The following is a 17,309-nucleotide window of genomic DNA, read 5'->3' on the forward strand; positions in this document are numbered from 1 at the left end:
GCAAGCAGAAGCAAATGATAGCCAAATCCTGGTTTTTAACTCGCACTTTTGATCAAAGAAAATAAAGGTGGTTAATAAAGGTGATTTGGAAGTGCAGTTAAATTGTTTTTTGCAAGCGTAAATGGCGCCATTGTTGCTTGGCTTGTTGTCGGCCATTTTGAGATGTAGTTTAAGCGCTATCTTTTGAATAGTGCTTGCGTGCTAGGGCTAATTTTATATACAGGATCTGACTAACCTACCGGCTGACTTTGCAGTATAAGAATAGAGGATTTTGTGTGAAAGACTCTGCTTTGCATGCACTGAATTTTGATGGGACTGGCTTTGAATGCATGTTTGTGCACAGCGATGTGCGTTGTTTTTGGGTTTGAATATTTGGGAGTTTCCCTGTGGGCAATTCATTGTGTGGTTTGACATCCGGGGGGATATATATGTAGTCCATGGATTTTTTTTGATGTGTTGAGACAAGGCAATGAGACTGGGCATCCTCCTCCCCTCCCTCTTCCTGTCATTATGTAAATAAACCAGTTTTTCGGGTTTGAGAGCTGAGAATAAAGCAGGAAGTCAGTGGGAGGAGTTTTGAAGTCTTCTGAAAGATGAGCAATGAGATGTGTCCTGAAAGCACAACGGAAAATATTTTGGTGTTTGAAAGAGTGTTTAAAGTTTAGTTTCAGTCGTTCTTGTGAAGTGTTATACTGTAAATACAGTTTTGGGTATTTGAGAGCAAACAGGAGGGCTTCACCATTATTGTTGCATCATCTAGACGCAGGTAGAAAGAAGCCATTAAATTGTTTTGAAAAGTGGAGGATTTCATGGTGCATTACACATTTAGGAGGCTTTATATCGTGAGACAGGTCGGGCCGTGTAGAATAAAAATCGGAAATCCTGTGCGCGATTGTATTAGCATAAATGATAAATGTGAGGAGTAGTACGCTAATGCCCTGCTCAGGCCGTGTAGAATAATCGGAATGCAGGGATCGGTTATGATTATAAAGGCGCAAGCCATAACCGCTCCGAAAATAACGCGCATGGTTCTCTGGACGCAGAGCTCACCAAAAAAAAACGATTTGAATCGTCATGGGATGTGCCGCCCATGCAGTGCACCAGTCAGACAGCTTCACCACATATGAAGTCTGGGTTTGGGGCTCCGGACATGAGACCCCTTAAAGAATGACATAGGTGGTCAGAGGGTACAGTAAGGTGTACTCCTTTGGAAGGTACTCTGGCTGGAGGTATGAGACCTCAGAATAAAGATACCTTGGATGTAGTTCAGATGTGGCTTCAGAAATCTGTAATGAGTGTGGATGGAGGTGTGGTACACGCTTTGGTGACCCTCAGAGGAGAACGTTGTATAGCTGGTCTATGCAACGCTCTCACGCTGTTCTCATATTTTCCCCATTGTATTTTCTTCTATTGCTGAAAGTGAAGGCAGATTTCCAGCTGGTTTTTGTTTTTTTCATTTTTGTTTTGGATACTATGAATATCTCCCCCACATTTGTATATGAATGTTTGTGTGTAGTAACGTGAATATGTTCGAATTTACCACGGCGATCCTCCGATGCGTCGCGGCTGTTGTATTTTTGTAGGAACGGGGAAAGTTAGGATTACAGAGAGTTTTGTTTGAATCGGATTTGAAAGAATGTCATTGAAAATTTACAGGAATGTAATTTTTGTTTGCCATTCTCTGCAGGATAAATATGAAGGATGGAGTAATGATTTCTGCTTATAAGTATTTTTCAGGTCCAAGAATTTTCTGGAAGTATTTGTACATAGAGAGTAGGTGTATGTAGACAGCTGTGTATATGTGGTATCTCGCGCCAAAAAATATAGAAAGAATATATATAAAATGTGAAGCTGCTACCCAAAATAATCGAGTGATTATAACAGTGAAATTGGATGGGTGGGTGCGCTAACAATTAGTAATAATAAATACTTAAATCAAAACACCAAGTAAATATATAATACTGTGACACCTAATATTACTACATGATCTAATAGGAAAGTCCTTGAATAAAGTGTAGTTGGATACTGGTTGTATCTCAAATTCTATGCCAAACCATAAACATAATGTGTGTCAGTGGCAGATATGAAAAAAGTCCAATTCAACCAAGAATAGAGAGATTCTCATAAACAGTCCTTGATATTTGAAGAAAGTTGTGTGCTGTCAATCAAATGTGGATCCACCTTCACCATAATGCTGACATACACCCGAAGTGAATGAATAAGATGGCTCCTTACCAGAAAGAAATGCCCCCTATTTTGATACCAAAAAGGAGGACATTAATCGCTTTTCCAGGATCACCTGTATGGTCAGATATGTCCTGGCAATGATGGTTGGTTGCAATCAATGGTATCCCGATTGGTGCATGCAAAACAGAATAGTGCCAAACATAGTGTAACTTTGTTTAATAACAATTAAAATATAAATACAGAGGGAGCCAAGTGGCCGCTTACTATTAGTGGTGCCTCAAACCCGGCACTGAGGCTCAGTTGCGTTGGATCGAATGTGAGATCCGAGGCGCTGTATGCTGTACTCGTGTTGAAGCGTGCGTTCCACCTCAGCAATATTAGGAACCAGCGGTACAGGAAGTGACAGGTACGTTTTCTGGCAAGGAGCCATCTTATTCATTCACTTCGGGTGTATGTCAGCATTATGGTGAAGGTGGATCCACATTTGATTGACAGCACACAACTTTCTTCAAATATCAAGGACTGTTTATGAGAATCTCTCTATTCTTGGTTGAATTGGACTTTTTTCATATCTGCCACTGACACACATTATGTTTGGCATAGAATTTGAGATACAACCAGTATCCAACTACACTTTATTCAAGGACTTTCCTACTAGATCACTCCCTGACTCAGACATGCCCATAAGACTTTAGCAGCATTGTATGTATTTGTATTCATTGTATTATATTCTATTCATGTATTCTATGGGACTTCCTGTTGGAAGGAATGTCCTTATATGGTGTTTGCTGTGTCAAGGGGACATCCTGTAATGACCACTCCCACGGGGAGGTGCAGTGAGCACTTCCTGTTTGGGTAAATAAAATTAGCTGTGCTAAGCCATGGAGGGGGATGATGGTGATGACGGTGACTTGAGAACTAGTTGGTGTGAGGTCTCTTGACTTGAATGAATGGCAGAGAATATGGTGAGTGAATCTATTTAGCTTAAATATGGATTATTTCATTAAGACGGATTCTGTGCTTAATAGCACAGGGCAAAATGGCGGTAAGCTCTGCATACCGCCCAGTTTTTGCCACAACACACAGCTTCACCTAACCTGTTGTCTGACACTTCATGGGTAACCGATCTAACAAATGACACTGATCCACACACAAACTACTTCTTTCTGATGTACACATTACATTGTTGCAGAAACCAACCTTAGTACTTTCTCTCACAGCATCTCCGGGTACTTTAAGTTGTACCTCTTTCTGAGTGATAGAAAGCGTCTCTTCTAGTGCTGCGTCTATTCTGGGCCCTTCCTTCTCATGAGGTTTAGCTGGTGAGACAGTATCTGCGCCCTCTACTGGCCACTGCTCAGCTGCACCTCAGACCACACCAGCAGGGAGGTTTCTAGTCACTACACCAGCCAGAGAGGCATTTGATGTCTCCAACAAGTCTGAGCGCCTTCCATACCATTCAGTAACGGGGGGCACCCTCTTAGAGAACCTCAGGACTATTTGCCACACTGTTAATAAACATTGGACCCACCAATACCACTCTTGATCAAAGTTTCCCTGCACAGCCTGTACCACCTGGCTCCACCTATTGGTACTACGCAGCACAACCAACGGTGGATCCAGGGGGCGGCAACAGGGCAATTGCCCCCCCCCCCCTCCGAGACAATCATGTCACATTGGCTTTTAAAAAAAAAACATTTTTTATTTTTTTTTATAATTTTTTTTTTAAACTGCTTTGCGGTGCCTGCAGCTGCCGCTGCCGAGTCTCTCTCTCTCTCTCTCATCACCAGGGCCGGACTGGCCCAGCCCGGTAGGCTGCCTGTCCTGAGGCTGCTTTGAGCTGTAGCTGACTGCAGCGCTCCCCCTCTTCTCCTGCGTGTATGACACCGGGCATCTCTCGCTGTGTGTGAGAGCTGGGTCTGTTTTCAGCTGTGCTGCCTGTGCTAGACCTGCTCGTGTGATAGTAGATGGAGATGGAACACTGATTGAATCAGTGTTTTGTCTATCACACAAGCCCGTCTAGGGGGGACCTTGCTAGAGCACACTGCCCTGCCGAACACAGACCTACAGCTCCTGTTTGTTCCATGACACACGTCGGGAGAGGAGATACCTGCTGTGTGTGATCGAGGCAATGCCATGGTGAGTGCCATGCACAGTGGGGCTTCATTCATATACAAAAGTGGGGCTGCATTCATAGACAAAGTGGGGCTGCATTCATAGACAAAGTGGGGCTGCATTCATAGACAAAGTGGGGCTGCATTCATAGACAAAGTGGGGCTGCATTCATAGACAAAGTGGGGCTGCATTCATAGACAAAGTGGGGCTGCATTTATAGACAAAAGTGGGGCTGCATTTATAGACAAAAGTGGGGCTGCATTTATAGACAAAAGTGGGGCTGCATTTATAGACAAAAGTGGGACTGAATTTATATACAAAAGTGGGACTGAATTTATATACAAAAGTGGGACTGAATTTATATACAAAAACGTGGGACTGCATTTATATACAAAAACGTGGGACTGCATTTATATACAAAAGTGGGACTGCATTCATATATACAGTGGGGCTGCATTCATATGTACAGTGAGGCTGCAATGATGGGCACTGATGAGGCTGCATTGATCTCTTGTACCATGTCTTCAGTCTCTGACCATCTCTTGTACCATGTCCTGCAGTCTGACCATCTCCTGTATCATGTCTGCATTCTCTGACCATCTCTTGTACCCTGTCTGCAGTCCCTGACAATCGTCTACAAACTATGGGATAGATTTATGGCATTTATATTTAAATCTTTTTTACTAAAAATGGCGGCGATCATTGATTTTTTTTAGCGGTACTGCAACATTGCAGCGGACACACCGGACACCTAATTGAGTTCTGTAAGCAACACCTTATTTTCTGGCAGTGCCCCTCCCGAGACTAGACTCTGGATCCGCCCTTGAGCACAACCTGGTCCGTCTGCGGTGGAGACACCCAAGTGTACAGCGAGTGCGTTTTTACCAACTCCAACATTTCTAATAAGGTTTTTGTCATCTCTATGCAACCCATGTCTAAATACCAGACCTTTCTAGGGACTTTTTCCCTGTCCAAGACATGGAGGGGCTCATCCACTGCAGGTTGAAAGGTTGAGACATATGAAGAGACCTCCACCTCCAGGGAGGTACCCATCACCACCTGTTGCTCCCCTGGAGCGCTGTCAGACACATGTCTCACACTGATCCCTTCTGCACCAGTATCAATGAGCCTCTGCAGGTCATTACAAGTCGCACTGTCACCTTGACACTTGCAATTACTTAGTTGCTGGGTTGTGGACAACACATCTGCTATGCCGGCGCCCTGAACTGTTCCTTCAGACTGGAGGGCATTAACCTTCGCAGGAGAAAACATGTCCTTGAGCACCAGCTGATCTGCGATCCCTCCATTGGGCATAGCAGGTGTTATGTCCACCACATTATTTAGTATTGCGATTGCATTTTCATACCAACTATCCCAGTCCATTGTGGTTCCATCATCTGGTCTAGAAGACCCCACAGGAACCTGGGATTCACTAGCTAAAACATAATCTGTGTCACTTCTATACTTCTCACATTGGGATGATACGTCTGACAAGGCAGGCTGTAATACATGCTTTTGCTCTACCTGCTCTGGGGCGCTACTGACACATACAGCTCTGCACTTTCAGCTTTTGCAGGCTGAATTAACTCCTTGACAACTGGGTTACACTTAGGGTTGTGGGGCTGCGCCCACACACACACTCACTGTGTGACACAGTCTTCCCTTGTTTTACCAGAGTAGCACCACAACCATCCTGGAAAACCTCTGGCTCCAACACATGGAGACCCCATGAGACTTCCCTGGATAATCCTGCGCTTCTGGTTGTCATGGGAGATATCCTACTTCCATCATTGGTAGCAAACACATTTCCAAAATTTTCAGACATGACATTATAGGAAACACATTTTTCAATGTCATCACCAATACCATCACATTTTCCAACAGTAACACTTTTGTCAGTATAACCATCAGAATTTTTATTACGTTTAGACATAACTTCTACTTTTGCGGATTGTCCATTACCCACCACAGTATGTAAAGCAATAGTGAACTTGCGCTTCCCTAAATGGTTTGCAATTTAGCAAATGTGAAAAAGAAAAACTAATAGTGATAAATCCCACAGATTCCCATTTAACACAATCAGTGATTTAGCATATATATATATATATATATATATATATATATATATATATATATATATATATATATATATATATAATCTCATGCAAACAACATAACATGAAAGAAAATGAAAAAAATGTAATATATATATATATATATATATATATAAATATATAAAGAGTGAGATTTGGGACAGAGAAAACTCTGAACAGGTGCTGTAATTTAGAATTTGCTGGAATATGCAGCAATGGGAATAGGATAAAAAGCAGTGAAAAAATAGCGCAACCCCCAAATTTATATAAATATATGGTGATTAAAAAAACAAAAACACACAAAGGTGAACAGAAAAAAACTAAAACTAAAAAATAAATTCTACAATAGAATTTCTAATATCCATCAAGAGATTATAGCAATCTCAAGTACTGATAGTTGGAGACATAAAAGTCCACTAAAACAGATGAAAAATAGCTGGCTTCATAGGTGATATAATTGGATCTTACAGGGCATACATGTACATCCGCATGCAGAGACACAAGATAATATTCGGGCAAGTTGGCCCCTTACCATGAAAGATGGATCTCGGTTAGGAGATCATACAGGCAAATAGTGCAGATTCCATAGATCACAGGAGTGCAGGAAAGGTGGATCCGTCCTCTTTAGTTCACAGGAACACTAATGATCAACTCAACTCCACTCGTTCACAGCTCTCCCAGGGATGGCATAATTAGCAGGTGTAATTGGAGGAAAAAAGAGGCTTCATAGTGCATTACGTTTGATAAAGTTCATAAAAACCTCTTTATTAAAAGTTGCTGCAGTGGACATCAGCGTTTAAAATTCACATAATCCATATGCAAAGCGGTTGGTTAAAAAGAAAGAAACCAATATCTGTCTGAGACATATAATCCTTTCAGCAGTCAGTGAATTACCGATCTGCTGAGTGATGGCTGTGTCCGATACTGGGGCTCCGACCGACGCAGCGTTTTACCTGATAAGGTTTCAACTGGGAAAGGAGGCAGTGTCAGACACATCACCAGCCACTTATCTTATAGGGGCGACACCGGAAACACAGGATATCAGCCCGTGTCCCCGGGTAGCAAATGAGGACTACACCTGCGGTTTGAAGGAAGGGGAAAAACAGCAACTTTGTGAGGAAGTCGCTACATAGTTATAAAACTAAATTCCACAAATGGACTTTTAACCCTTTCATTGCAGCAAGTCATAGAAGTAAAAAGTAAATGGAAATAAAAAAACCACACATCCTTTCTCACAGATTAACTGCAAAAAGGACCAGCTGCTAAGGCAATCAGTGTTTGTGGGGATAATAGAAAAAACATTTTTACATAGATCTTAATAAATATGAAAATATACATAGCATTGGTATAATGAAATAAAAATATAAAACTTATAAGGCACAACATATGTATATAACCGCATTCAGTAAATCTCTAAAATACATAATATTTTGCCTCTGTGGGACTCCCCGGTGGTATACATACCACCAGAAGGGTCCATAGACGAAAAAAACCTGGCATACTTCCTCTAGGATCACAGACAGAGAAGAAAATTCATAAAAACACAAATCAATTAAGTAAAAATAATTTAAAAATGTGTGTGTCCCATCCAAAGTTAGTAACCAGAAAATATTAATATTCCCACTGAAGAGGGTATTTTAACACCAAACGTTTAAAGAGACCTCTCTATGTTAGGGCAGAGGGGGGGGGGGGCAACAAAGGGAGGGGGAAGAGGGGGGAAAAAACTTGTGGTAAGAGTTAAAAAATTAGGAATTAGCCCATCAGGACCTGGGACCAAAACTTAAATATAGGTGTGCAATGTACATCTCAGCTATTATCAATGTAACAATTTATGTCCCACTCTATATTTAACCCATGAGGGGTGTAACACATCATGTCAAAAATCCATCGAGTTTCACGACAGGAAATCTGACGCTTCATGTTATCACCCCTCCAGTGAGGGGTATAACGTTCAATACCTATGACCTTAAGCAAAGCTGGATTTTGGTCATGGTATTGTTTGAAATGTAGGGAGACACTATGTTCCTCATATCCTTTACGTATGTTACCAACATGTTCCCCAATTCTGATTTTGAGGGCCCGGATGGTTCTCCCAATATATTGTAACCCACAGGGGCAAATGAGGAGGTAGATCACCCCTATGGTGTCACATGTAATCAAATCTGATATATTGTATTGTCGGGAAGTGACAGTCGAAGTGAATGTGGATGTTTTTATAGTTTCTGAAGATGCACACACCTTGCATCGTTTGCAAGGAAAAAATAACTTTTAGGGACCCAAACATAGTGATTTTAGGAGGGGGATCAACTACACTAGGTGCTATTATATCCTTTAGATTTTGATTTTTTTCTAAAGAGAACCTTAGGACGCTCCGGCAGTTGAGGCCCCAGAATTCTGTCACTTTTAAGTACCTGCCAGTATTTATACAGGACCTTTTTAACCCACCAAAATTTGGATGAGAATGTGGTCAGAAAAGACCATTGAAAATCTGAATTCTTCTCATCCAATTTTTTGGCCTTAGGGACCAATAGATTGGATCCATCTATCGCTGCCACATTTTCTATGTTAGCATCCAAGGCATCCGGTTGGTAACCCTTCTCCATAAACCGTTTCTTCAAAGTCGTAGCCTGCAACTTGAAGTCCCCTGCTTTGGAGCAGTTGCGTCTTAGACGCTGAAATTGGCTCTTGGGGATGGCTTGTAGCCAATTGGGATGGTGGCCACTATCTATTGGGATAAACCCATTCCTATCAGTACTCTTAAAGAACGTTTTGGTCATCAGAGTACCATTTTCCTTAAAAATCACCAAGTCCAAAAAGTTAACTGACGTAGCACTACATTCATAGGTGAATCGGATGCCCAAATCATTAAGATTTAGGGTATTCATGAAGTGTGCTAAAGATTCTTCATTGCCTTTCCACAGGAAGAAGGCATCATCAATATACCTTCTCCACATTAGGAGGCGTGGGTCTTCCAATGAAAAAAGTCTGTCATTTTCCCAAAGGGCCATGAAAAGTACTGCTAGGCTGGGGGCAAATTTAGCCCCCATGGCAACTCCAGTGCTCTGCAGGTAAAACTGCCCACCGTAAAAGAAGTAGTTGTGCTCCATTGCAAAACTTAGAAGCTTCATTACAAATTCACGGGTAGATGTCTTAATTGAAAGCTCCTTACGTAAGAAAAAATCAGCTGCCTGATATCCCATATGATGGGGAATGATGGTATACAGGGAGGAGACGTCCGCTGTTACCAAAAGTACGTCATCCTCCACTGTCAGGGCTGAAATTTCTCTCATCACTTGCATGGAGTCTTTCAAAAAGGCTGGAGTTTTGGATACAACTGGCTGTAAAAATACATCTACAAACTTACCCACTCTGGCAGTGAGGGAGTTGATCCCACTCACAATTGGGTGACCGGGGGGGTGAATGGGGTTTTTGTGTATTTTGGGGGATATAGTATATTATAGGAGTTTGCGGGGCCAGAGGAACCAAAAAATCAAATTCCTTATCATTGATAATCTGTTTTCGGTGTCCATCTTGGACAATACTTTTTAGCAATTTCTGATATTTACCAACTGGATCATTTTTCAGAATGGTATAAGATTTTCTATCCACTAGTAAAGACTCCATTTCTTTTATATAATCCTCCTTTTTTTAAATCACAACCCCCCCCCCCCCTTGTCTGCAGGTCTAATCACCAGATTTTTTCTCTCACAGAGCACTGCTATGCCCTCCTCAATATTTTTTGGTCTTTCTTTTTTGAACGTCACTTGGGACAGTTCCTTCAGAACCAAGTCTTTAAAGACCGATACCTGCAGCAGGTTTTCCAGGATTGAGTAAAGAGGCATTCCTGAGACCAGTCGCACCCAGTTTGAGAGGTGCATTTTGGGTAGAGTTGGAAATGATGGGATTTGATAAAAAATATCGTTTCATACTCAACTTTCTAGTAAATTTGTTTATGTCCAGAAACATCTGAAATGTATTAAGCGGTTTCCGTGGGGCATATTTAAGACCCTGATCCAAAATGAGCTTCTCAGGTTGAGTAAGCTCCACTCCACTCAAATTGAAGACTCCTTCACATTTCACTTCCTTCTGGATTTTTTGGGGGTCCCTCCATTGGCCTCCTCTACATCCTCTCTTTGTTTTCCCTTTTTTCCCGTCCCTTTCCTAAAAAATTATCCTTCTTATTCCTCAAAGGTTGGACTCCAGACGGATCGTCCAAATTTCTTGTTTTGGAATTTTAATTTCTACCTACTTCGGGATAATATGGCTCATGGTCTGATCTATACCCCTGTGAGTAATTTTGTTGATTTCCTCCCATCATATCTTGCCTCCAATGTACTCCTGGAGAACGAGAGGCACCTCCTTGATATCCCCCATCTGAGTGTCCATAATAGGAGGGCTCTTCATAATATCCATAATGATCCATGGGAGGCGTTCTACTCGGCGGGTGTTGGTAACTTGGTGGCTGATGGGTATTAGATCCTTGGGGTTGTTTGTTACCCCTAGTGCCTCCACCAGAAGTGGGTTTCCCCTGATTCCTAGGGTTCACGTTGTTAAGTGGGTAATAGGCATTGGATGAGTTGGAAGGAGTTCTATGAGGGTTAGAGTTCCCTCTATTGGTCTCATGTTGTAGTGTCCTACCACCTCCTGCTCTAGATTCACGAGCTGGTGGAGGCATAGGGTAGGAAACTGACTGAGACCTGGTATTATAACGAAGAGGGGGTGGGGGTGCTGGTTCTGATTCCCCACTGGTTCCCTCCTCCATATCTGTTTCTTCGGATGGTTTAACAAAATTATTACGATAATTTTCTTGCCATTTAAAAACATTATGGATTTTGTAGTCCTCTACATCTCTTGGATATTTTTTTCTCTTTTTAATCCGCTGATCTTCTTCTTCCTCCACTAAGATATCATGTAGCTCCTTGGTATAAACTTGGTACAGTCCTTCCTTGCTGACAGGAGCTAATTTCTCTTTTATATCATGTATTTCTACTTGTAGCTTGACTATTTTAGCCCTTTTCCGAGCAACCAAAAAGTCAAGAAAGGCCAACCCTGCGTCATTGAAATAAGAAAACCAATGATTTCCGTATCTCCTTGATCTGGGTACACATGCCATCTCAAACTTCTTGGGATCATTTTTTCCTTAATATAACGATCAAGGAAAACTATGTCCCAGGTGGCGTGTAGCTCAGCTATGAGTACATTTTTTTATCGCATAAAGATGCCTCTAATGCTATCATTCCCAGATTTGGTTTGATCAAATACCTCATCAGGATTGATAATTCTATTTTTTTTTAAATCAAAAATATAAATTTTTATTTAAAAAATAGAATAAAACAATTATCCTGTTTTAAAAAAACAATATTCCAAAATTAATGGATGTGAAGTACAGTGTTGTACCTAGGGAGCAGCAAATAAAGTGTATTCAGGTGACAGTATGTAAAGCAATAGTGAACTTGCGCTTCCCTAAATGGTTTGCAATTTAGCAAATGTGAAAAAGAAAAAGAAATAAATAGTGAAAAGGTTAATGGGGATAGATTCCCATTTAACACAATCAGTGATTTAGCACACACACATTCTATATATATATATATATATATATATATATATATATATATATATATATATATATATATATATATATATATATATATATATATATATATATAGTCACAGAATCCGACAGGCCCCCGGTCTCTTAGTATCTGGCTTTCAATAGCCATGCCGTTAAGCCAGTAAAAGTAAAGCAGGATGCAGTATGGGACCTTGTGACAGCAGGCCCTCTCTCAGCGGTAGACGCCAAGGGACGTCTGTTACTAGCCGCACTAGATCGACGTACCAAGGACACCGAGGCCAATCCGGAGCAATTAGGATCATAGGAATCCCGTCTGCCTCCACTCTGTGAAGCAGAAGAGGCAGGAGCTTTAGAGGAGGGAAGGCATAGATTAGCCGGTACTGACTCCACGGCGCCACTAACGCATCTGTCGCGTCTGCCCATGAGTTACTTGACCTGGCCACAAACCTCAATACCTTCCAATTGAGTTGAGACGCCAGGAGATCTACGTCTAGCATGCCCCATCTAGGGCAAATGAGCTGAAACACCTCCGGGTGCAGAGACCATTCTCCTTGGTCCAGCATCTGGCAACACAGGTAGTCCGCCTGCCAGTTTTCCACACCCGGAATGTATATGGCCAACAGTGCGGGTATGCTCCTTTCTGCCCACCTTAGGACTTCTGACGCTGCAGCCGAGCTACTTGTTCCTCCTAATGGTTGCCATATGCCACCGCCGTGGCATTGTCCGACTGGATCCTGACTGGACGCCCTCGTAGCCTCTGATACCATGTGGAGAGGCACAGCCTGATCGCCCAAAGTTCCAGGACCTTGATCGGCAAATGGTAATCCTCTGGAGACCAGCGACTCTGGGTCGACTGAACCCCCCAGACTCCCCCACAGGTAAGGCTGGCGTCCATCGTGATGACTATCCAGTGATAAAGGAAGGAACGACTTCCCGGACAGAAGTGCCGGTGAGGTCAGTCACCACACCAGGGAGGCCCTGACCAGGTGGCTCACCCGGATCTGATAATCCAGGGATAATGGGCACTTGTCCCATCTGGACAGAATTTTCCTTCTGTAGCACTTGCGTGTGAGATTGCGCCTATGGTACCGCCTCGAAGGAGGCCACCATGAGGCCCGGGACTCACATGCAAAGCGGAGTGATGACCCTTCTGGGATTTCAACTACCGCACTGCAGCCCAAAGGGTCTGCGACTTTTCCACAGGGAAGCAAACCTTTGCCTGAGGAGTCCAGAATCAATCCCAGATACCACTAGGCGTTGAGTCGTTACCATTACTAACTTTTGAATGTTCAGTAGCCACTCAAGTGTCTGAGGGTCTGATGTTAGACACGCTCAGCTCCAATTCTGAGGCTGAAGCGGCCCTCAGAAGCAGGTCGTCCAAGTAGCCCACGACAGCGATGCCACGTTATCTTAGTAGGGCGAGAATTGGGGTCATCACCTTGGTGAACACCCTTGGTGCCGATGCCAGGCCAAAGGGGAGAACCACAAATTAATAGGGGTCTTCCCCGACCGCAAAGCGCAGAATTCTCTGATGCTTCGTGCATATGGGGACATGTAAATAGGCATACCTGATGTCCAAGGATGCCAGAAAGTCCCCCGGCTGGAGGGCAGTGACGACAGAGCGAATCGGTTTCATCCGGAATCTTGTACCTTCATGAAGCAATTGAAGGCCCTGAGGTCCAGAATTGGGCGAACGCCCTCTTTCTTTGGTACTATGAACAGATTGGAGTAAAATCCCTGAAACCGATCCTGTACTGGGACAAGAGTAACCACCTCGTGTTTCAGCAGGTCTTGAACTGCCCCAAAAGGGCTTCCTGACGAGTCGGTTGTAGATGGCGGTTGGAGGGAAAAAAATCTGTTTGGTGGGCAAGATAGAAGTTCTATCTTGAACCCTAAAGACACTACTTTGCAAACCCACTGGTCGGGGGACCTGAGATGTCCACCGTGTCGCGAATTCGCGAAGACGTCCCCCCACCTGAGAGGTGGGTGGGGGCAAACCTTCATGCGGACGTAGCTTTGTCTGCAGGTTTGTTGAGTTTACGAAACCAGGGACGTCTCAGTCCCTGAGCAGGCTCTTTATCGGCCTGTGGTCCTTTACCCGCCATACTGGGCGGACTAAAAAAACGCTGGTGTGCGGTAAAGGGCCCTTGCCTATGGCGTGGCTCCTTCCCCCTTTTTGGACTGTGGGAGCAGTGTGCTCTACCTCCTGTAGCATCTTTAATTATGTCATCCAGGGGAGTTTCAAAAAGTCTGTCGCCCTCAAAAGGCAAGTCCATCAGGGCTTTCATGGAAGATTGGTTGGCAGACCAAATCTTAACCAAAAGTAGACGGCGTAACGCCACCGCCTGACCAGAAGCTCTGGCCAGCAGAGGAATAGTGACCAAGGCTGATTCACAAATGAATTTTAGGCCTTGTACTAGTAGGTCAGCTAGGGCTACCTCGGTCGAGGAAGCCTGATGCTTGTAACACATAGCGCAGCATCTTTGCCCCTTCCGTGCATGTCTGAGACACCAGGGGCCCCAATTATGGTTGGGCATACCGTCAACACACTACCGTGTACAGGTTGCGGGTGATCGCCTCAGCCTTCTCGTCCGAGGAGTCTTTGAAGGCGGGAGCCCCCTCCACTGGTATGGTGGAGCTTGTTTAATCTGAACACAGGAGGGTCCACTATCGGGGGCGAGGTCCATCTTTACAAGAAACTCTCTTAAAGAGGGTTCTGGTCCGTATCTTCAGATACCTCAGGGCCAGGGTCATGAGTGCTAGCTGGATCCGGCAACGCATCCGAGTTGTCCCCAGCAGATGGCGGAGGGAGGGGGCCCTTTCTAGCCCCTATTCTCCCACGCACTGCTTCTACCTTGGCTACGAAGGCATCTAGGATTGCCACCTAGCGTACACCGATAAATCTGGTGCAGGGGCATCAATTGCCAGCTCAGGTGTCTCAGGGGAAAAAAGCGTCTGCTTCCGACGCCATGCTGTCCACACACCTGACACAGGGACCCCCAAACAAGTAACCCACCACTCCTGGCTGCAGCAGAGACGAGGGGTTCCACCCCAGAGGACTCACCACCCAGGAACCGTAAGAGATGGTTTAGCTAGCAGAGCTGCTGCCTGTAGAGTGTGTCTGTCGATCTGTGCTCTCCAAAGCTGGGATCGAAGGCTGTTTGTGTGGCTGCGATTTTTGTCAGTCTTTCAGACTGCTCAGTCGCAGCGTGCATCTGTTCATCTGCTGTTTTTAAAATGGTCTGATCCATGGTACAATGGCCGCTGATCTGACACTAGAGGTCAACAGGGCAGAAAACCACGGTGCAGCAGAGTAATGCAGCAGTCAGTACATCTCAGCAGAAATCGCCAAAAAAGCAGCTTACAAGAAGATGGCCGCCAGTGAGAATACAGCATGGACACCAACCTGGGCGTCGACAGCATGGAGCAAGACACCCAGGAAAGCAGAATCTCTTATGGGGCTTTATACATTGTGCAAGTAAAAAAAATACAGCATGGACACACCAAACATGGCCGCCAACAGCATGGACATGCAGCTTATACACTGATTTAGTGACTTGTGGTTCCCCAAGTGAAGCTCCCCAGAGGAACCCCTGCCCAGCAGCTAGCTCAGAGAGCCTAGAAGGAGGATGGGGGGGAGGGAGGGGAGAAGGGGGATAAGGCCCTTTACTCACCTCTCCAAGGATGCCCAGCTCTGTCTTCCTGCTAAAGCAAGGTAGTAGCTACTTACCCTTCCTGTGGGTTTATGCTGGAAGCATCCTGGACAGTGCATCTTCCGCATGGTAACAGAGATGACTGTCGGCCAGGCTACTGCGACTCGGCCCTGTAGATCGGTCTTTATGCAAGCCCTGGAGCGTATAGCTCACCGGCCACCCGTAGAGCAACGGGCATGTCGTGGACGACCCAGCGTGCAGCTATGGTCGGCACGCGCTCGATGGCTGAAACTGGGAAGAGTACAAGCATCTGGGATCCAGCCTGTGGCCCAGTCGGCAGTTGATGGAAGCACATCTACTGCATGGTAACGGAGGTGGCTGTAGGCCAGGCTACTGCGACTCGGCCCTGTAGACCGGTCCGATGCAAGCCCTGGAGCGTATAAGCTCCCCGGCCACTCGTAGAGCGACGGGCATGTCGTGGATGACCCAGCGCGCAGCTACGGTCGGCACACGTTCAATGGCCGAAACTGGGAAGAATACAAGGATGTAGGATCCAGCCTGTCGACCAGTCGGCAGTTGATAGAAGATCGCAAATGAAAATCCAGAATCTTGAACAGCCTTCAAGCCATGGGCCTGAAGGGAGCCATATCTTCTCCAGAAACTAGGCAGAAAAAAAATGATCTGCGAGATGCAGAGAGAGGGGTTACACCCAGTGGGCCCGCCCCCTGGGCGGAGCTATAGGGTGTGTATGATAAGTTAACCTTTTATATAAGTTTCTGCCTAGTCAACTCCAAAAGGAAGGCTAATACCCACTAAGTCAAGATTAAGGATGTGTCCGTCCATGAACGAAAGAGAAAAAAGTAATTTAAAACTACTCCCGCTATTAATGAATTGTCAGGTCCCGGCAATACAGATAAAAGTCATTGAATATTCCCCTTAATATTCATACCAGACCCAAAGGGCCTGGTAAAGGACTGGGAGGGACACCCCTGTCATTTTTTTTTTATTACTTTTCTCTGTATTGCTGGGACCGTCAATTCATGAATAGCCGCCAGTAGTTTTAAATTACTTTTTTCCTTCAGAAATTACACTTTGTGCAGGGACAATTCTAAGCACGGGAAACATGCACTACTTTACATGCATACTATAGACACCCCCCAGGTACGAAATTTAAAAGGAATATTTCACTTTTATCGTTTCACTTTAAGCATTAAAATCACTGCTCCCAAAAAACTTATGTTTTTTTGCATCGATACATGTCCCCAAACACTTTTTAGGACAATAACTTGAAAATTAACCTTTATAATTAGCACTTTAGAATTCTCCCATAGAGACTTTACAGGGTGTTGTGCGTCTTTTCGAATTTAGAATTCTCCCATAGAGACTTTACAGGGTGTTGTGCGTCTTTTCGAATTTTCTGCGAACACCCCAAATTGTTCACTGTTCGCCGAACAGCCAATGTTCGAGTCAAACTCATGTTCGACTCGAAGCTCATCCCTAAATATATATATATATTCTCTCTCTCTCTCTCTCTCTCTCTCTCTCTCTCTCTCTCTCTCTCTCTCTCTCTCTCTCTCTCTCTCTCTCTCTCTCTCTCTCTCTCTCTCTCTCTCTCTCTCTCTCTCTCTCTCTCTCTCTCTCTCTCTCTCTCTCTCTCTCTCTCTCTCTCTCTCTCTCTCTCTCTCTCTC

The 17,309-nt window shown here is 44.3% G+C and overlaps 1 protein-coding gene across 1 annotated transcript; it reads right to left on the bottom strand.

Moving 5' to 3' along the window:
- Positions 1-3,283: 3,283 nt before the first annotated feature.
- LOC120924835 lies at positions 3,284-6,356 on the bottom strand. Its single transcript, XM_040335832.1, has 2 exons — positions 5,137-6,356; positions 3,284-3,795 (listed from the first exon to the last, which is right to left on the bottom strand). Exons 1-2 carry the CDS (start codon positions 5,683-5,685, stop codon positions 3,556-3,558), a joined length of 789 nt encoding a protein of 262 aa, XP_040191766.1. The 5' UTR covers positions 5,686-6,356; the 3' UTR covers positions 3,284-3,555.
- Positions 6,357-17,309: the final 10,953 nt, after the last annotated feature.

Source organism: Rana temporaria, chromosome 1, assembly GCF_905171775.1.
Source record: "Rana temporaria chromosome 1, aRanTem1.1, whole genome shotgun sequence".
NCBI lineage: Eukaryota > Metazoa > Chordata > Amphibia > Anura > Ranidae > Rana > Rana temporaria.

Coding starts and splice junctions, on each gene's coding strand:
- LOC120924835 (XM_040335832.1), bottom strand. CDS start 5,685: ATGGACTGGGATAGTTGGTATGAAAATGCAATCGCAATACTAAATAAT. Junction 3,796..5,136: donor CTCCACCGCAGACGGACCAG/GTTGTGCTCAAG, acceptor GATCCACCGTTG/GTTGTGCTGCGTAGTACCAA.